The 21244-nt window shown below is 44.4% G+C and overlaps 1 protein-coding gene across 3 annotated transcripts in view; it reads right to left on the bottom strand.

Moving 5' to 3' along the window:
- Positions 1 to 17594, bottom strand: part of LOC110084461 (uncharacterized) — a 38890-nt gene extending 21296 nt beyond the window's left edge. For 2 of the 3 annotated variants that reach the window (XM_072981569.2, XM_072981570.2), the window contains exons 1-13: positions 17418 to 17594; positions 16630 to 16827; positions 15678 to 15817; positions 14280 to 14580; positions 13438 to 13532; positions 11146 to 11251; positions 9541 to 9666; positions 7760 to 7888; positions 6111 to 6194; positions 4976 to 5164; positions 3337 to 3554; positions 1927 to 2164; positions 680 to 823 (exon numbers count right to left, since the gene is read on the bottom strand). In XM_072981569.2, the coding sequence (XP_072837670.2) occupies positions 680 to 823; positions 1927 to 2164; positions 3337 to 3554; positions 4976 to 5164; positions 6111 to 6194; positions 7760 to 7888; positions 9541 to 9666; positions 11146 to 11251; positions 13438 to 13532; positions 14280 to 14580; positions 15678 to 15817; positions 16630 to 16827; positions 17418 to 17489 (2040 nt within the window). In that variant the 5' untranslated portion in view covers positions 17490 to 17594. Of the gene's footprint in view, positions 1 to 679; positions 824 to 1926; positions 2165 to 3336; positions 3555 to 4975; positions 5165 to 6110; positions 6195 to 7759; positions 7889 to 9540; positions 9667 to 11145; positions 11252 to 13437; positions 13533 to 14279; positions 14581 to 15677; positions 15818 to 16629; positions 16929 to 17417 lie in introns of all 3 variants that reach the window. The other variant, XM_078381074.1, reaches the window with a different exon arrangement.
- Between the last annotated feature and the right edge of the window lie 3650 nt (positions 17595 to 21244).

The raw sequence follows: 21244 nt of genomic DNA, 5'->3' as shown, positions 1-21244 counted from the left end.
GACAGGAAGAGTTCAATTAGAAATATGATAGGGTGTAGCTTTAGGTCACAGGTGGGCAACCTGTAAAGGCCACACCTGGTACCCATCCTTCAGCTTTGGAGGGCTGCCTCTGCTCCCACAGCCCCTATCCCACCCACCCCCAAACAATTGTTTTTCTTACAGGGTTTAAAGCTTTAAAAAAAAACACCTCCTTGTGCCTTCTGGTGGCCTCCTTGCTTTAAAAAAAATTAAAACATTTTAGAGGGATACGATGGTCTCAGAGTAACGGGGAGCCCTCAGAACATGGTGATTTTGGGCCCACCCATGTTTCCTGTAGAGGGCAGAGGGAAACTTTTCCATCATTGGGGGGGGTATCAGTCTGCTGGGAGGCCCCCAGTGTGCCAGGGGCCATATATGGCCCTCTTCACATTTAAACGAATGTATGCAAGTACTGGGGTGTGTGTATGTCTTATTTATTTATTTATCTAAATAAATATTTTAAAAATTAGTCTTTTACTTTGAGCTCCATCTGTCACTGGAATGCAGCCCTCAGGCTGAGCTGGGTTGCTCCCCTTCATCTCGCGATTGCTTCCCATGACAGATGGAAAGTGTTCCTAATCAGCCTCACCCTGGGGCGCAGAGGCACGCAGGCATGGCAAATATCCCCCCCCCAACACATCATTCCCACCTCAAACCAGACCTCGTTTGGAGGAACCGGCTTGCTTGGGCTCCTGGACTGCAGCATTTGGACTTGGTCATGTAAAGCCCGCGTACGGTTTCTTTCCAGTTCCAATTCCTGTTTACAAGCATCCAGCTGGATCTGGAGAAGCAAAGGTTCTTCCACCTGTCAGGGAGAAAGAACAGAGGTGAAGGATTGATTCCAGAGAGATAAACTGGAGAAGTAATTAGTTATCCTTCTTAACCGCAAGTAATTAGTTACTATTATAGTTACATTTTTTTTAAAAAAATCCCAGAATCTCTTTACTTAAGGTTGGGAAAAATGTTTGGATTACAATTCCCACCCATCCCAGGTTATTCTGGGATTTGTAATCCAACAAATACTGTAATTTCCCCCAGTCTCTATGGTATGAAACACACTCAAGCAGTGGGGCTAAAGGGTACTTGTAACTGTAACCATAACTAGAACAACAGCTGCCCCACAGAAGCAGTGGTGTCATCTCTTGTTACATTAGAAATGCATATAGCTTAGGTAAAGGTTCCCCTTGACATTTAGTCCAGTCGTGTCCGACTCTAGGGCGCGGTGCTCATCCGCGTTTCCAAGCCGTAGAGCCAGCATTTGTCTGAAGACAGTTTCCGTGGTCACGTGGCCAGCGCGACTAGATACGGAACGCCGTTACCTTCCCACTGAGGTGGTACCTATTTATTTACTCATATTTTTACATGCTTTTGAACTGCTAGGTTGACAGGAGCTGGGACAGGCAAAGGGACCTCATTCCGTCGTGTGGATTCGATCTTACGATGGCTGGTCTTCTGACCTTACAGCACAGAGGCTTCTGCAGTTTAACCCGCAGCACCACAATATCCCTCTTAGTTATGTTAATTAGTTATAGCTTAGTTATGCCTTAATTACTACAAAGAAAGGAATTAATCTTAAGTGACTTATCATGTGAGCCCAGTTACTTTCCATACAGGAGAAATCGATTGATCCATGGGCATGCATACAAATATAAAGGCACATAGACATAGAATTTGTCCGCCCGCAGATCATCCAAAACCACGGGGACTTTGTTGAGTGAAAGAAGGGAACCTCTCCCCCAGAAACCAGACATAAAGCATTCTTTTTGAATTCCTGGCATGGAGGTCTAGAGAAGAGGATGCTCCACACTCATGCCATCTCAGCACACCTGGGTGCTGAGAAAGGTACACAAGAAGTCGGGAAGGGAGAAAAGAGGGCAGCCTGAGAGACAGAGAGGTTTCCCAGCTTACCTTGGGGGAGAAGGTCTGGCTTTGCCGGTGTGTTTCTGCCGACTGTTCTTCTTTGCTCTTCAAGGCTGCAGTCGCTTGTTCCCACCTGTCCCTCCAGGACTTGGAGATCTGCTGTTGCTCGGCCAACTGGTTCTCCATTTCCTCCTGCTTGTGGTGCAAAGCCTCCTCCAGCTCAAGGCAACGAGCCTGCAGGAGGCTTTTCTCCTTTTCCAGCAAGGCCTGAGATTCCCTGGAGGGTCTTGGATTGCGGGGTGTTGGGGGAGAGAAGGATGTCACTAGAGAAGTGCTACAAATCTCATCACCCTATGCACCAAAGAATTATAATTTTTTTCCTTCTTGGAGGAGAGAAGGTAAGGTAGTTTCTGTTGGTCTTGCGAGGAGTTTTTGCATTCGTGAGAACAATCTGGGCAGAAATGCAAATCAAGAAAACCAAAAATAACTGCTGCTTTGTTTCATGAGTTTTCAAGAATTAGAAGCATAGGATGGGTTGTTTGCAGCTTTCTTAAGAACTAGAAGCATGGAATGGGTTGTTTGCAGGTTTTCTGAACAACCATCCAGTCCTTTTATGCTTGCTTTCTGTGTGTACAGTACTTTCCTTTTCAAAGCAAAAAGGTGCTAATAGTAAACAGAAACATTTTGCCACATTGTGGGGAGCTGGGTGTGAAAGGAGGAACTCCTTGTCTTGCTCTTGCCTTGGATTAAAGGCTCAGAAGAATCTAGTGGAGCTCCGAAACCCCTTGTCAAAGAGTCTTGTTGGGTCCCTAAACACTGGTAAGATATCTCTGTACAAAATTAGTGTCATTTCCCAGAGACTTGGAGTTCGATTCCCCGCTGTGCCTCCTTGACAGGCACCGGATTCAATGATCTATTCTATAGGGTTCCTTTCAGCTCTGCAATTCTAAGATGATGGTGATGATTACAGCTCTCACACACAGCAAGTACAGAAGTACTGGATGATTGCTGAAAAAGATGAACCCCACTCCCCAGCATCCAGTGCTTCAAAGCTGGTGAGAACAAGGAATTTAGCCAGTATCTGATACATCTTCCTACACATAAGGACCTTACTAGGGCTGACTGCTATTAGGTGCAGCGATGTAACCATCTCAGATGGCAAATGAGTGACGAGCAGCGTTGGCCACCTCTGAACAGTCCCCCTAAGCTGGCTACTTCCTTCTGTGGGAGGACAGAGCTGCCAATGCCAGGTGACTCAGTCTAGCTGGCTGCCCTCTGGGGCAGAGGAGGGCACACGCTCGTCAGCAACGATAAAGTCACGGGGTGTCAGCCTGGTAGCTGTTTGTACTGCGATGGAGGAGGAGCCAGCTTTAGTCAGCAAAATGGGTCAGCCCTGTGAGGTCATCAGGGCGATTTCCCTTGCCTAAAAATGTCTCATAACATTTTCTTAGCAAGTACCTGTGATGCCCACAGCCGTCTTGAAGAGGAACATCCCCTGTCTGATTTTGTGGGGCACTCTTTTCTTTCTCCCGCAGCAACTGGGTCTGGTCATTCTCTAGAGCCTGGATGTGGCTTTCTAGGATTTCCTTCTCCGCTTCTAAGTGGTGAACCTTTTCGAGCAATTCTTCCAGCCTTTGACGGCTCTCTGTCACTTCAGAAGAAAGCTCCTCCTTTACCTGTAAGGGGGGGGGTAGCAAAGTTGTACAGTGGTGCCTCACTAGACAGGTACCCGACATGACAGTTTTTTCGCTAGACATTGGCTTTTTGCGATCGCTATAGCGATTCGCAAAACAGTGATTTCTATGGGGGAATTTCACTAGACAATGTTTGGTGCCTGCTTCGCAAACCGATTTTCGCTAGACTAGATTTTGACAGCTCCCTCCATGCTCGCAAACAGGCATTTTCAGGACCTAAGCTTTGCATGACAGCTATTTAAACAGCTGATTGGCGGTTCGCAAAGTGGCTTTCCTATGGCCGATCTTCGCAAGACAACAACGATTCTTTCCCATTGAAATGCATTAAACAGGTTTCAATGCATTCCATTGTCTAGCTTTTTGCTAGACAATGATTTCGCTAAATAGCGATTTCAGTGGAACGGATTATCATCATCTCGCGAGGCACCACTGTACTTCATTTGCTAGGATGAGTGTACTTTTCAGGTCAGTTCACATGGCTGTAGTAACCTACCTTTCTCTGTGCAGAATTATTGACCTTGGGAATAGTTCTGCAAAGACCCAGATCAAGAGCTCGGAAAAGCTACTTTCCAAACTACAGTTTTCTGAAACCTCCCACAGGTACTTGGAGGTAGTAGGAATTGGGATCTAAAAGTAATCTTTCCAAGTTCTGGACACATTACAACCAACCATGCAGGGAAATGGCAACCAAAATGAATTAATTGGACCAAAGTCTGTAATGGGGAAGGTTATAACATTTTGGGCTTTTCTGCTTAGGAGAAACAGAGGTGGGACTGTTTTGGCTACAATAAGGATGTCAACTGTACAAATCTACTAGTGGAGACCAAGGCCAAGATCGTCCACACTACTGTATTCCCAGTTATTATGGATGGATGGGAAGGCTGGACAATGAAGAAAGTTGATAGGAAAAAATGGTTTCGTTGAACATATGGTGCTGGAGGAGAACTTTATGGATACTCTCAATGGACAGAAAAACAAACAATTGGGTCCTTGATCCAATCGAGTCCAAACACCCTCTGGAGGCAAAAAAAAAATGATGAAACTGAGGTTTTGCTACTTTGGGCACATCATAAGAAGACAATAATGTTGGGAAAGGTGGAAGGCAGCAGGAAAAGAGGAAGACCCAATACGAGAAAGGATGGGCTCCCTAAAAGAAGTGATAGGTTTGAATCTACAAGAGCTGAGCAAAGCTGCTGAGGACAGGACATTTTTGGAGTTTGTTCGTTCATAGGATCGCCATAAGTTGGAGGCAACTTGATGGTCCATATCAACAACAACAAGGACTGGCATTCCAAGATCTGAGGCTGTTTTTAAGCACATAGCAGCATGTGTCATGTGAGCAGAGATTCCACCCATGTTGCAGGTAAAATCACACAAGGACCGTTTCCAGACCTGAGAGTTACCTGTTTGGTCAATTCCAGCTCCTCCTTCATGAGGACCTTCTCCTTTTCCTGATGGTTCGCCTGAGTCTTGGTGTTGAGAAGCTCAGAATGGAGGGCGGAGACTTGCTCACTGATTCCTTCTTGCTGTTTCCGGGCACATTCCAGCTCCGAAGTGAGATGCTGGACCTGTCGATGGAGCTCCACCTTCTCCTGCAATCCAGTGGTCACTACAATTAATCTCTCCTTACAAGGATCAGGGTGGTCGCAAAAACAGACAACGCCATACCGATCAGAAAGTCCTCCCTCCAAAAAAAGGAACTTAAGAGGGAAACTACAATACCCAAACCCCCAGCCACTAGGGCCGCTAGCCATGCTGGGTCAGGGATTAGGGGATTTGTAATCCACAGAAGTTTTTTTTTCCAAGCCTTGTCCAAACATAGGATAGATTGTTGGTTTAGGAGTCAGGAGGTCTGAGTTCGAATCTCCACTCGGGCATCTAACTCGCAGGATGGCCTCGGGCAAGCCATAGTTTCAGCCCGAGCTACCTTAAAAGGTTGCTCTGAGGAGGAAGGAGGGAGGAAGAAAGCCTTGAATGCTGCTTGGAAGCTCACAGGAGAAATGAAAAGATAGAAATGTAGCTAATAAAATAGAAGATCACAGAATGCAGAACAGCAAATGTAATCAGAGGGCATCAATGTCACGGTGGCATCATAAGCCTTGAGGGATGGGCGCAGGGCTTTGCGATGCAGCCCTTCCTGAACAAATGAGAAACAGACAGAAAATGGCAGCTTTGTGGAACTGTGTCCCTCAACGTGGGATTTGGGGGAGGGATGGGGTTTGGGGGGGATGTGAACCCTGTGCCACATCTTGCAACAACATCCCTGCTTCTGGTGCTTTCCAAAGATGGTCAATAGAACACGCTGACACCCCCCCATACACACACCTTTCTTTGGCTGGAAGCACCTAAAAATTGGACAGACCAAGCTACAAAAACGATAGTGCCCCCCCCCCAATTGCATGGTGCCAACCCTGGCTAAGGCTGTTATAGTCAGGCAGCCTAATGGGGTTGAATTCTTACCTAGCCCCTGCTTGCTCTCCGTTAGCCTTCCGAATAGCCCACCTTTTCCTCCCCAAACGACCTGCAAGTTTCCAATACCTGAAGGAGTCGCATCCGGTCTGACAGAGTCGCTTTCAGCTGCAGGTCTAACCCATTCACTTTCTCCACCAGTTGGTTCTTTTCCTCTTGAGTTAATGAGCAGATCGTTCGACCAGAATGCAGTTTTAATTATTGTTCTGCGGCTCGCAGTGTGGTTAACACAAAGGAGAAGGAGGGGTAGCCCTCCAGATGATGGCGGACTCTGACTCCTAATAGCCCAAAATGGGCCAGCCACCAACATCTGGAGGGACGCAAGCTCCTCCACCCTTGGCTTGGAACCGTGGCTCCTAACCACGGGTCCCCAGATGTTCTAAGACTGCACTTCCCAGAATTCCCAATTAGTGATGCAGGGTTTGGGGAGCATTAGTCCAAGAACATCTGGGGGCCCCAAGGTTGGGAATCGTTGGCTTAGAATGTATCACAGAATTATTGTTCTAAATCAAGCCGTAGGCTCACTTAAAACCCAGGAGCCGTTGCGTTTCTGCCCAGGTTTTGCATGGATCGAACAACCAAACGGCAGAGGGTGCATTTTCAGCTCAAATCCAAATGAACTGACCCTAGCAGATGAGAATCTATCCCTTGCCGTGGTGGGGTGGGGTGGGGGAAGCTGGGGAGGAAATGACTGCCTCAAGCAGACATGAAACAAGGACACAGATTGGCTTCCCTCTAGAAACAAGAACCGATTAATTAAGGGCTGATTGAGGGATGCTGCAAAGACCTCAAGGGAACAAGAACCAGCTAATTTAAGTAGTAGGGCCCACATGCAAGGGAAGGGGGCCAGGAGGACAATTAAAGAGCCACTTAGCTGAGGAACCTTTAGAAGCCATGCTGGCACTTAATGAGGCCACTGATAGTACCTGGCACAGGAAATCTAGATGTTTTATATTATAATATCTAGGATCCATGACCCCACGACCTTTGCTGGCTGGGGCTAAGAAAAAATGTCATCCAACGCAGGAGGAAGCCAGCAGGCGGAAAGCGTTGTCTTATGTTGATAGTGTGCAAGTAAAAGCACCTCCAGCAGAGACTATTCCTCCCGCTGGCTTAGCAAGAGCCACCTTCTCTGGGACTTTGCCCATTTTTCTTGAGAATTTTGTTTGTCCTGCATGGTAGATCTTATTGGCAGTTCATGCTGGCTGGCGTAATTTTGGAACTGCTCTTTTTTTGACAGGCTCTGGGTTCGGGTGCCCTTTAAATCATCAGCTGCTTGTGTATACCAGGAAGAGAGTCTCTGCCCCATGCCAGGCTCAGCTTATTGCCAGCTCCCTTCCTCCTCTCGGCTCTTTCTTCGAGGCAAAGGGGCTCTTTCTGTGCGTCCGTGTGAAAGCCGGACTGCCTTTAGGAGACTGAGAAACCTCCGGGTCTTGGTGTGTTTGTCTGAATGCCTGTTTTTGCTCCCGGCTGGACCCACAACTGGTTGTTGTGTCCTTCAGCCCCACCAACCCTAGTGGGTTGCCAGCCACTATGGCTTTCAACCCACCCTCTCCCCTTTCCTTGGTTTGTCCTTTGGGTGGCTCAAAGGGGCCGCGTGACGTTCCGGGGTGTCACAAGGCTCTGAGTGGGAAGCAAAGCTAACGTTTCTCTCACAAGGATCTTGGCCACGGGGAATATGCGGCTCAAGCCAAGAAACAGGTTCTGGGGGTACGAACCAGGCAGATGCTGCTGTGAGCAGCTCGCAGCCGGATCCTTTCTCCTTCCCTCAATGTTTCGTTGCTCTGAGGTGGATTTGTAGCGTTGTGTTCTGCTTCGGAGATCTGGCTGAATGCTGTTCGCTGTCCCTGAGGAGCAAAAAGGAGGAGAATGTTCTGGAAGTGCTGTTTTTCAAAAACCCTGCTGGGATTACAACAACAACAACAACAACAACAACAACAACAACAACAACAACAACAACAACAACAACAACGTTTATATTCTTATTGGGGACTTTTAGTGGGTGGGGAGTGTTGGGGATTTTTTAGTGGGTAGGGAGTGTTTGGGGAATTTTATGTGTGCATGTGTCTGGTCTCTGGGTGTCTGTGAATTTCATTGTATGGGTATACCGTGTATATACTTACAATGAGAATAAATGAAATAAATAAATAAATAAATAAATAAATAAATAAATAAATAAATAAATAAATAAATAAATAAATAAATAAATAAATAAATAATAATAATAATAATAATAATAATAATAATAATAATAATAATAATAATAATAATAATAATAATAATAATAATAATAATAATAATAATAATAATAATAATAATAATAATAATAAACAACTCAGGTGTTCTGCGCTGAGGGCTCCCTAGGTGAAGTGGGCTTTCAGAAAAAGGGAGGTCTAAGTATGCAAAAACGGAGACCTCCAGAGGCAAAAAAAAAAAAGAAAAAAGAGAAGAGGTTTTATTTGGCATTTTTACTTGCAGGATGCAGTGGCCTCCTCCTGAGCTTGTGACTACCAAAATAGGAATATCTCTCTAGAAATTTGTAAGAGAGTGAAGGAAAATGTATCGTTCTTTCACTCAAGAAATCTATTTAGTGGATAGTGTTGTAGGATAGATCTCTCAAGCTTGATTCAGAAGTGCCTGACATTGACTTCCAGATGTGCATGTCTGCCTCTTCAAGTATAATGGAGGAGCAAGTAATAACAGGAAGGGAGAGAAAGAAGGAAGGAAGCCTGTGAGTATCAATCTGCATATACATCAAGGAAAGACAAGAGGAGGGAAATAATCTAGCTATGCTGCTTCCTAACTGATCTCCTGTCACATGTATTAGGGTTCTTCTGCTTTTTAAAACAAATGAAACAACCAATGAGGACTGAGCAACCTGAATCCATTAGAACCCAGACGTTGTAAAGAAAGAATAAATAAATTTAATTTAAAGGCATCCCCTTATGTTTCTTGATTTTTAAAACCACCCAGCAATCAAAATTCTCCAGCCAGAAAAAGAGCCAGTTGATTTTGGAAGCTTGAATATCAAGTCTATGTTGACCCTTAATGTACAAATTTAAAAACAGGCATGAAATATAAGGACAAAAAAACCAAAAGGGGGAAAAAAACAAGCTAAAACTAGCAGCTGGAGGGAATGTGTCATTATGGTTAACATGTTAGATTGGGACTAGCGGGATACAGTTTCTAATCCCCACTAAACTATGAGTGGTCCCCAGCCTTGGGCCTCCAGATGTTCTTGGACTACAACTCCCAGAAGCCTTCGCCGCCACCTCTGCTAGCCAAGATTTCTGGGAGTTGAAGTCCAAGAACATCTGGAGGCCCAAGGTTGGGGACCCCTGATTGACCTTGGGCTTGTCACATGCTCTCAGGTTGCCCTACCTCAAAGGGCTATAAGGGAGAATAAGGTGGGAAGGAGGAGAGACTCACTCATAAATAAACTGTAGGGTGCTTGGCTCATAATGCAGCCAGCACTCGTAAACTGCCTGTTAGGACAAACCTCTTTAGCAGTGCTCAGCTGCTGCGCCATTTCCTTTTGTTTGGCTTCTAGGGCCTTGATCCGTTTCTTGTGAGTAGCCAGGCTTTCTTGGAGAGCGGTCAGCTCTTGACCCACATTCTTCTTACCCTGGTACAAAAGAGAGTGCTTATCATATTGGGTTGATGTACAGAGGGGTGTCTACTTAAGAACGTCCCTACTTAAGAACAATTCCACTTAAGAACAGCTCCATTTGCTAAATTTTGCTTCTACTTGAGAACAAAAATCCAGATAAGAACAGGAAAAAAAACTTTCCTGCTCTTTTTTTAACCTTAGGTCATCTTAGGTTAAAAAAAGTTCTCCCCCTAGTGGTAGAGTACGTATTAACCAGCTTTGCATTAGTTCCTATGGGAACTAATGCTTCAATGTACGAACGCACCTCTACATAACAAAAAAACAGCCAGAACGGATTAATTGGTTTTCAGTCCATTGCTTCAAAATTAGCTTCGCCAGAAGTGCTTTTAACACTGTTCCCTGACCTAAGGGGAAAAAAAGAAAAAATCCCCCTCTAGTGGTAAAACGCGGAATAGCAGCTTCCCATTAGTTTCTATGGACGGAAAAGAGCAGATACAGATTAAATGGTTTTCAATGCATTCCTATGGGAAATGCAGATTCTACATAAGAACTTTTCCACTTGAGAACCACCCTCCAATACGGATTAAGTTCTTAAGTAGAGACCCCACTGTATCCCCTCTTCTCTCTGTCTTTCTTGGTGCAGCGCAAGGCAGCTTCTCTGCTTTTCTCTTCCTCTGCCACTTGGACATTAAACCTTCTCAACAACCCTGTGAGGTAGGCGAGAGTGGAAAAAGTGGCCCAAAGCCACCCAGCAGGCCTCAGGGCTAAAAGGTCATTTGAACCCAGGTTTTCAAATGTTGATTTAAACATTCAAGGAACCCCACAGAGTGGCACCAGAATGTTTTTGTATAACAACTCCCATCAGCCCCAGACTCCACTGACAATTTGCAGGGATGAAGGAAGTTCTAGTACAAAACATCCAGAGGGGCACCAGGTTAAAAAAGCCACTTTTCCTGTGTTGTGTGCAGGGTGGTGTTACCTCTAAACCCACTGTGCTTTAAATACCCCAACAATTCATGTCCCAAGCCCCACAAAAATATACTGATTATACTAAGTGAGTTAATGTGTGCATTTTATTCTGGCTTTGGGTTGTTATGAAGTCATCAAAACCCTGTCCATAATCAATGGAAACCTGTTCAAAGAACAAACAGCCCTAGTGCCTTAGATTTTATCAATCGCCGTCCATACAGCTTTCCCCTGATTGGGTTCCCACCAAATATATGGGTCTGCAACTCCAGAATACCTGACCAATGGCTATGCTTACAGGGACCGATGGGAGTTGTAGTCCAAAAGATGAGGAGGGGAGCAGGCTGTGGAAAGCTAGTCTATACACCTTTTTTGGAATGCATCTTTTTGTTCATGAAGAATGGAACAGTGTGTGGAAAAGTCCCTTTTCCAGGGGTCTTCCAGCCAATATGGCCCCTCTGGATGGGAGATTCTGGGGGTCGTGATCCGTAAAGGACACCCATCCGACATTCGGAAGACTCTCCTTACCATGTCTGGATCTGGGCCAGAATCTGGGGCTGGTGGTGGTGACGCAGGCTTCCTCTTGCTGAAATAAGGTTTGTTTTTTTCTAGCTCCATTTCTAGACGGACGGTCCTAAAAGACAGACATGCCCGGACATATGTACAAGGTGCTCCGCCCTGCCCCTCCACCCATGGGAAGCAGAGGTGTGTGTGTGTGTGTGTGTGTGTGTGTGTGTGTGTGTGTGAGAGAGAGAGAGAGAGAGAGAGAGAGAGAGAACCAGCCTGGTGATCCAAGGCAAGTAAGATTTTAAAGGAGTGGTTTTACCAGTTCCACCCCCAAATAAAGCTTCTATAGCAGAGCAGGGTTTGAACCCGGGTCCCCTGAGTCCTAGTCTCTCACATCGTCTGCCACACCATACTGGGTGTCCAGCAAGGTTGCTAGAAATTCCCCAGTTTCACAGTGCAATCAGACAGGCCCGATCGCACCCTAAGCCAGAATACTCTGCCTAACGAAAGGAAGAGTCAGGGAGCAGGCCTGTAGCCTAACTATCTCCTGCATCTGAGGACATGGGATGTGATCCATGAAAGCTCACCTTGAAATAAACCCATTCCTCATCAAAATGTCACCACTCTCTTGTTTTCCCTGTGCATGCTGAAGCACATTCGCAGAGCTATGGCACTGAAACGAACACTTTTAAAATGGCTCCTCCTCATCTCTCTGTGGAGATTTCTGAGCATTTTATTTTACTAAGGCTTTTTACGAGCAAGACCAGAATTTGGAAGAAACCAGTTATAAGTAGTTTTCCCTTACCTTGTTTCTTTTTTGGGGCTACAAGTAGCACACCTAGTAATTACTATTACAGTGGTGCCTCGCTAGACGATTGCCTCGTGGAACGATTAATCCGCTAGAAGATTAGTTTTTGCGATCGCTGTTGCACTTTGCAAAACGATGGTTTCCTGTGGATGATTTTTGCTAGACGACGATTTCCCCCCATTGGAACGCCTTGAATAGATTTCAGTGCGTTCCAATGGGGAACCACGTTACGCAAAATGATGTTTCCTATGGATGATTTTCACAAAACGACAATTTTCCCATTGGAATGCATTAAATAGCTTTCAATGCATTCCAATGGGGAACCGCGTTTTGCAAAATGATGTTTTCGCAAGACAGCGATTTTCACGGAATGAATTAACATCGTTTAGCGAGGCACCACTGTAGATGTAATGGTTAACACCTATGTTACTTTGGTGTCACAAGTAACACTTAGTTACTTTCCAATATTACTTTTAAAGGGCTTTTAAAGGCATTTGGACCAGAATTATGATTTTATGCCATCTTATCAGTCCTAGTTGGCAAGGGAAGTGTGTTTTCGAGTTGCATCTTCTGCATTGCTATAAATATTGCCAAGGTGTGATATCAGAACTGGCCACTAAAGGGAACTAGAGAATGTTTCCTTATATTTTTCACGTCTACTATTAAGGCGTTGGGGCTACCATAGTTTGGAAACATCCTGAGAAAACAAGACTCATAGGGACAGACAATAATAGCAAAGCTGAAGGCAGCAAGAAAAGAGAAAGGCAAAATATGAGATGGATTAGCTCAAGACAGGGATCGCAGTCTTTAGTTTATAAGACCTGAGCAGAGATGCTAAGGACACGGCCTTTTAGAGGTCATCCATTCATACGATTGCCATAAGTCAAAAGCAACTTGATAGCCCAAAATAACAGCAGGTGATAAAGTCCATGCAACATACTCATTTATGCACAGCGCAACGACATACTTGCTGAGTTGCAGCAGGGAGAGCAATGTGGTTGCTTGGAAGTAATGAGCAGTGTAATTAGTTCCTCTTAAAATGTAACTAAGATCTTCCCTTTTTTTCTTTCTGACACCCCTTTGCCTTCACTCAGGGTGTGATTTGAGATGGCTGCGAAGGTGCGTGCCTGATCACACCAGAAGGGGTGGCTTGAATGGCCCCCCAAAAAGGCAGGAACTCTGCAGCTGTATGGCCAGAACAGGTTCGGCTTGGGCACAGATCGGGGTCAAGCTGAAGCACATTTTCCGGTGTGTTGTGTGATCGCCAGGAAACAGACCACACAGAACTACTCTACAAGCAGTCCCGACTGCAGTCTGTTTCCTTGTGTGATCATCTGCCTAGTCTTTGCTCTCTCACAGTCAGGTGGCTGTGGAGAAATGAGAGAAGGACAGGTCACTCTTGCCAGAGGTCTGATCTCACAGCTTCAATGGGGCTCCTGAATTTGGGAAGTGGTCCTCGAGTTGCCCCCCCCTCCTCCCTGCTCAAAGGCAAAGACCCTGCTCACTTATCCTTGAGGTCTCCTCCCGGCTTCCTGGTTTCAGCGTGGTTTGTTTCCAGCCATTTCTTCTCCCTTTCGAGATGAGTGAAGGAACTTTCCATCTGTTGGGGGAAGAGATAAGGGATCAGCAGAGTTTTCAGGTACCACTTCTTACATTTATTGCACTGAAGAAGGCAGGGCTTTGACTCAACCCGAACCCAGACCATCTCTTGGCTGGATTAGACTGGCAAGCTGGCATTCTCCCTGCCCTGACTGTAAATAAACCTCAGTTTGTATTATATGTAGAGGCCATCAGAGGCCATCAGCCTGTGGTGGGAAAGAGTCAGCATGTTAATGTTCTTACACAGTTGTATGCTGTCAAGCAAAACCCTAGTATAGTTTTTAAAGCCTAAATACAAGATGTTCAAGAAGAGGTTTTATCCATGCCCTCCCCAGTGAATTTCCATTGCCAGAAAGGGATTCAGATTCTCAACAGAGACTTGATTCTCATGCTCATCACTTGTATTTTAATTGCATCAGTTCCTGTCATTGACAGCCAGCATAGAGTACTGGACAGAAAGACAGACAAGGACTCAGGAGACCTGGGTTCAAATCCCAGCTCAGCCATGAGAACGTACTGGGTGACAGCAAGCGTAAGCCACTCTTTGAACATCTCACGTATCTTGAGAATCTTTTTGGGATTGCCATGAATTGGAGTCAACTTCATGGCCATGGCAACCAAAAAGTTCCAATGTGAGTAAGACTGAATTTCCCGCACCAAGAGGCGGAGCATCACTGCTGATCCAGATGCTCCCACATGGCCTTCTGGCTGCAAACATCTGGCAGCTTCCCAGGAGGTTTCACATTACCTTCTGCTTAAGGGAGAACAGTTCAAACTGCATCATGTTAAGTTCCAACTCCAGGTTCCGCTCTTGAGGTTGTCCTCTGGGCCTGGAACCCACTTTGCTCCATTCCGATTTCCTTTGTATCTCTTCTTGCAAGGATGCTAGCAGGCTCAGCTCTGAGCCATTCCACACCTTTCTAGCTAGAAGGTGCATGGGATCATAGCCCCTGTTGTCACGGCTTGGGAGATGACAGAAAGAATGGCTTCTCCTCCTGAAGGCTGAGCTGGGATGCTTCTCCCTGTGTTTGGTACTGTCCGTTGTATCTCTGCCAAGAGTAAAATGGGAAGCAACATGCAAACTCACAGAGCAAAGAGGCTGGGAGATTTTGGAAGCGGCAGTATTGAAAATGGAGCATTTCCTAGCTCTGCTCTTTGGCTTCCCCTACCCTGTCTAAAACTGGTGAACTGGAACTGAAGGCGCTGGAAGCCAAAAACATAAGCAAAAAAAGGAAGAAAATAAAAATAAGGGTAGGAAATGCAGACGAGATTGAAAATGCAAGCCAACCCTACCGTTATTTATGTGGTTCCTGATGCTTTTGTAGAGTTCATATCTAGCAAAGGACATTCTTGATATCAACACAAAGTTTAGAACCATTGCTTAGAAGTCCTCTCATTCTACCTCCTTCTTGAGACAGATAATGCCTGGTAGATGATGGCTGCAACCCTGTGCTCTCTGGAAGGGTGTCCCAGTAGCCATAAGATGGAACAGATCCTCTTCTCCACTCATGATCAGAGAGGGACAAACATTCTCCTTGTTGAGATGGAAACTTGCCATCTGTGCTGTTCCATCTTCAGTGCTTTGATGGTAAAATGGGAGTGACAGACAGGGAGGGGCTTCGGATTCACCAGATCCAAAGTCCTCCCTCTCCCCATGAGAAAGAGAAAGAATATGGCAGCCCTTGGCCTGGCATGTGCATTTCTCTTATGCTTTTCCTCTGCCTCTTCCACCAGTGGGATGGGAGCCCAGCAAGATTTGCATATCAGGTGAAACCAAAAGAAGAGTAAAAAAATAAAGCAGACAAACTGGTATATTTTAATATGAGGCTTCGTGGAGAAGTTCTAAGGAATTGGACTTGCCAACGAAAGCTCACACTAGAACGTTCTGTTCTTCTTTTAGTTTCGCCTGATATGCTAGCACGGACTGACACGGCTACCTCTTTACGTAACTCTTCTACAACTACAATAGGATTTGGAATTTGTTTGTTCTCCCCCCCCCCCGAATCTCCCCTCATTCTGTAAGATTGCCACCCCCTCCTGGCCTGCAAACCAGCACACACCTGTTTGGGGGGCCTAAAACCCATCAAATACATAGGATTTTGTCCTACGTCTCTCCCACAGCAATCTCAAGTAAAGCGAAACATACATTCCACTCTCCTTGGAGTAAGCGATGCACTGTGGACCCAGGGCTGTGGTTCCTCGGAGAGGCCTGGGATGAAGGACGACACAACCATTTCCCTTGACTGGGCTTCTTGCACCGCTGCGCTGCGGGTATCCTCGTGTTCCCTTGACAAATAGATGATCCCCCTAAAAAGCAAGCAAGCAAGCAAGAAAGAAATTAGTTCACGATCTTCCATGGAAATTCAGAAACTGGATTTAAACAAAAAAAATGAATTAGGAAAAATTGTCAAGGTGTCGGTCCTTGGGGACTTAATGAAAATGAGAATGATATTTTGCTTACTCTGTCTACTGAACAGTATAATTCCCTAGCTGGTTGCAGCTGGGGCAAAGGAGTGTTCTGTTCAGATAACCACTGCTGCACCATGAGAAACAGATCAATCAGAGGAAGCCAGACAACCCGCATCACCACTAATCTTATAAGGACAGGAAAGGCAGGAACTCAATGGCAGAACCCGGGCCTTTTTTCTTTACATGCAAAAGTGTTCTGGTGCCAACTCTTAGCACCTCCGGGGACATTTAGGAAAGATCCCTGTCCATAATCTTTCCAGTCGCATTCTGAGAATGGCCGGTCAGAAGAGAGTACTGAGCATGGGGGATCCATAGTCTGAGCCGGTAGAAGATAGATTGATGTCTGTATTTCTAGCCTTTTCCTTCTCTGGAAGAAAATCCAACAAAGCAGGGCACAAAGGCCTTAAATCAGATCTATGCAGCTTCAAAAATCTGTGCATGAGTTTGCTTTCCTCCTGTCATGTCTTTCAGATTCTAAGCCTATGCACAGGGATGTTTAGGACGGACCTTATAAAAGGTGGCCTGGGAAAAACCCTCCTCAAGAGGAAGAGGCTTTAGATAATATACAGTACATATATGAGTATTCAGCCTTTTCAGGCCAGGAGGCAACTAAAAGCATTCACCCATACCTTTGATGGACAGAGAACGCTGGTCTTGGCATTTGATGCTTCTTCTGCAGCAGAAAAGAACGGAGACTCTAGTAGGCTTCTGTCAGAGGTTTCCAGATCTTCGTGGGGTAGATCTGAGGCTGCCATTTCCGCAGAACCATGTTGGAAAGACCGGTTGCCGGCTGTGTATCGGGATGGCAACCCTGGAACTCCACTCCTCTTCCGGAGAAACATTGAGAAAGGTGAACAATACGGAGTTGGTTAGGCTAATGATCTGATCCCTTAAGGAGCAGCTTTCTATGGTCCCATAGATACCCTACCTATGGAAAGAATTAAAAAAGCTGTATTTCACTTTACGGAGCTAGACCAAGGAATGATGTCACATTTATATTTCAGAGCACATGTAACTACAGCATCTGATCAAATTAATACAAGATGCAATTATGTGAATGATCAGGATCTATTTGATGATAAATAGACCTAGCAACTCTCATGAATTATATACCTAGGATGGGGAACCTTTGGAGTTCAGTTCCCATCATTGCTTGGTATTGGCCACACGGCGTGGGTCTTAGGAGATTTGTGTGATTTATAACACCACCGAGTTCTGCTCTTTTCCATCTTTTTGTTTTTTCCCAAAATAGGATCATCCTTGCATCTTGACCCATTTAGAGATTCCCATCTGGTTCCACATTCAGAGGTGCTCCAGATGTCAGCTGCTCCAGATGTCAGCTGCTTTGCTCAAGGGAGCCAAGCTAAACACACAGGAAGTTACTATGACCCGACCGTTTAGCGTTGTCCAGACTTACCTCTCTCCAAACTGTGCTGTAACTGCAAATCCTGAAGAGACCATTCAAAGGTTCCCCCGTTTGCTTCAGCATACCCTGACCTTCCCCATGCCAAGAAACAGAGTTTCTGCTCCTATGGAAACTGTGGTGGCAACAAACCTCTCAGTGCTTGCTTCCTCTTAGTAAATTGGCCATTGTGAAACACAGTCACCTGTCAAATAGGAAGGGCAGCCAAAAGAAAACGAAAGAAAGCCGAGAGTCCAGGTTTCCTGGGCCCCAGAGAACTGTATGTCCCTTTGGCATGGGGCCAAGGAAAGTAAATTCACTCCTGTGTAAGTTACAGTACTTTAATAGCCAGCAGTCATAATGAACCACAGGGAATGGGGGGGTGGCAGTGAATAAATAAATACAGAAGCCATTGTAGAGTACTAACATTTTTAAGGCCAATTCAACAGTTTTAAGGGATTAAGCTTTTGTTATGACTGAAACTTTTCATCATCAGATGGGAGGGGATTGTTGTTGTTAAAGGGTAGGGTGGCCCGAGAAGAAAGGAATGTCGCTGTAATACAGGGGTGGGCAATTAATTTCTATAGGGGGATCACATGAAAAACCTGTGTTCGGGGACCGAACCAACTTTACTTAAAAATACAGTAAAATGAACAGTGATGTTATGATTGTTTTTTATTTTAAACTTGTTAATCTTCACAAATACTAAAGAGGTTTGTGTTTTTGTTTTTTTTTTGCAATATGTTAAAGATAAGCAACTGATCAACCTTAGACAAAAAGCTATAAATGGTTTTGATGTTCAAAACTGTCCGCGGGCCAGACAGGAGCGGCTCACGGGCCGTATGTGGCCCTCGGGCCGCACTTTGCCCAGGTCTGCTGTAACAGATGGAGAAGGCCTTATGGCTGCTTGCCCCCACCTGGCACCCTCCATATATATTGGACTATAGCAGCTCCCATAATCCCCTAGACAGCATAGCCTACATAGCTGGTTGATGGTAGGTTATTGGACTGGCAGTTCCGTGCACCCAGAGGTGTCAGGCTGTGGCAGCTTGTTTTTGTTTGCAGATGATAAAAGTCACAACACAAATGGAAGAGCCATTTTATTAGTAGACCGGTTCCATTGCTGATCTTTCTAAACCGCACTTGGAAACTTTTTAAATAAACAAACGTTTCACACAGGCTTCAGTTGGAGGAAACTCTTGTGCTTTGTAAAGGCTGTTTTACACGTATATAATAAAAACAAACAACGTATTATGGCACCTTAAAGACTAGCAGATTTATTTCAGTATGAGATGTTGTCAATGACCATCCACTTCCTCATTTAGAATACTATATTTAGGCTGTAGATTCATAAACACAGTATATGCAGTTGGGGTGGGTGGGTGGAGACCAAACAAAAGGGAATTTAGGCATAGGTAATGGACTTCCAAAGTGACAACAGCTACTGTGTTTTGGGCATACCATGAAAACACAACACTCATTGGAAAAGACAGTAATGTTCGAAAAAGTGGAAGACTCAGTGTGAGATTCTCTGAGCCTGGATGCCCAAGTTTTGGCAGTGGCCAGGAGTGAATTTGCTCAATTAAAATTAGTGTGCCAGCTGTGCCCATTCCTGGAGAGGTCTGATCTGGCCACGGTGACACACACCTTAGTTACATATTGGCTGGATTACTGTAATGCTCTCTATGTAGGTATGCCTATGGAAAGTTCTGTGAGTCTAAAACACAGCAGCCAGATTGCTGACTGGGGCTGGTTACAAGGATCACATAACCCTCCTGTTACAGCAGCTTCACTGACTACCCATCTGTTTCCAGGCTGAATCCAAGGTGTTGACTCTAACCCTAACCTATAAAACCCTAAACAGCTTTGGCCCAAGCTGTCTCACGGACTGCATCTCTCTGTATGAGCCTGCTCGACTTTTGTTTTTTTAAAATTTTTTACAAAACTTTATTTTAGACAATCACATTATAAACAGATAATACAATTAACTATTCATCTTCCTTACTAAATATGTTAACATTCTAAACACCAGCTATTCACACCATTTAACAAAATTACAATTACAATCTCAAATCCCCATTCCATCCTAGAAAGTTACCGACCAACAATCTGAGTAATCTAGATTATTTCCTAAATCATGTGACTTCTCATTTAGCTCACTGGTGTATTTTAATAAAAGTTTCCAAGTTTTGAAAAATTGACTGTGCTTTATTTCTCCTCCATATATTCTTATATTATTGGTCAATTTCTCCATCAAGAGCATTTGCCATATCCTATTCAAAAATGTCTTTAATTTTATATCTTGGCCATTTTTCCAGCTTGTAGCAATTTCACACCTTGCCATCCCTATAATATTTGCAATTAGGTCTTTATTAAGTAGCTGCTAATTTCTCCCTGTAATTGCTGAAAATAATAGTAATGTTTCATTCGCAACTATTTTTTGCTTAGCCAGCATTTCTGTCCAATTGATTACCTCATATCAAAATGCTTCTACTGTATTTTTGGGCAAAAAATCCGCATGTGTTGCAAAGTTCCCTTTTGTCCACATTTTCTCCAGTACTTGTATAATATATCCATTGATTTTATGTAACTTCATAGGGTATAGATGCCATCTGTGAACAACTTTCAGAAATATTTCTTTCGTTTTAGCTGATACTGATTTATATGGATATTTATACCATATTCCTGTCCAAACTTCTTCAAGTATATTATTTAAATTTTCTTCCAAGGATCCTTTGGTTCCTCTGCCCTTACCATGTTCTTTCTCAGTGATACATTTATACAGTATATTAATGAGGTCAATCATATCCTTTTATTTTTATATTTTTGGAAACAGTATTGTTCAAATTCTGTTAATGGCCTGCTCACATCAGGAGGCCTTTCTCTTGGTTTTGCCAGGTGTGTTCGGTGGAAATACAGGAGAGAGCTGCTGCAGCTTCCAGACTCTGGAACTCCCTCCCACAGGAGGCCAGACTGGCCTCATCTTTGCTGTCCTTTTGCTAACAGGTGAAGAAGCAAGCTTTCCAAGTGACCAGCTGCCTGAGGTTTTTTTTTTTAAATAATGGACGGTTGTACCTTGCTACTTTGAAAGTGTTTTGCTGTTGCTTGTTTTTTACATAGTCATATTTGTTTGATCCTTTTTAGTATTTGTAGACTCACTGTTAGCTTTTATATTGTGTTTTGTTGATTAAATCTGTCTGGAGTCCATTTTAAGGAGAAAGGCAGGGTAAAAATATTTGAAATAAATAAAATAAATGAATAAAAGAAAATACTGGTATGAATTTGCAAGATCTAAACAGGGCTGCTGATGACAAGACCTTCTGGAAGTTTATGCAGAGGGCCACTAACTCAGAACTTCTTTGATGGCAAATAACAGTAATAAAATACTGTATTCCATTTATCTGCGGAAGAGGATTATTGTCCACAAAAGTTTTTATAGCAATAATTCCCCTAGTTTTTAATGTGCCACAATAGTTTTGCTCTTGTTATGCATTCTGAAATGTAGCACGGCTACTTCTTTGAAAATTGCTTTACAAATGGTACTTCTTCACTGGCATATATCTCCATAATAGTCAGTACTCTAGTCGTGAAGAACGTTTGGCCCGGCAAATATTCTGGACTACAATCCCCATAATCCTTTGCAACCCAATGCGGTTGATGAGAATTGAAGACCAAAACAACTGGAGGACTGAAGGTCGCCCATCCATCTTGTATGTCTTTCCATCCCTGCCTCTTTCTCGGCCTGCAATTCCGAGCCGGAAATCTGTATGTAAGGCTATTAAGACCACATCCCCTTTGGCCACCAGATTTTTGACACTACGCGCAGCCGTCTTCCATTTCCT

The sequence above is a fragment of the Pogona vitticeps genome, chromosome 12 (assembly GCF_051106095.1).
Source record: "Pogona vitticeps strain Pit_001003342236 chromosome 12, PviZW2.1, whole genome shotgun sequence".
Lineage (NCBI taxonomy): Eukaryota > Metazoa > Chordata > Lepidosauria > Squamata > Agamidae > Pogona > Pogona vitticeps.
This window is presented reverse-complemented; position numbering and strand designations above follow the sequence as displayed.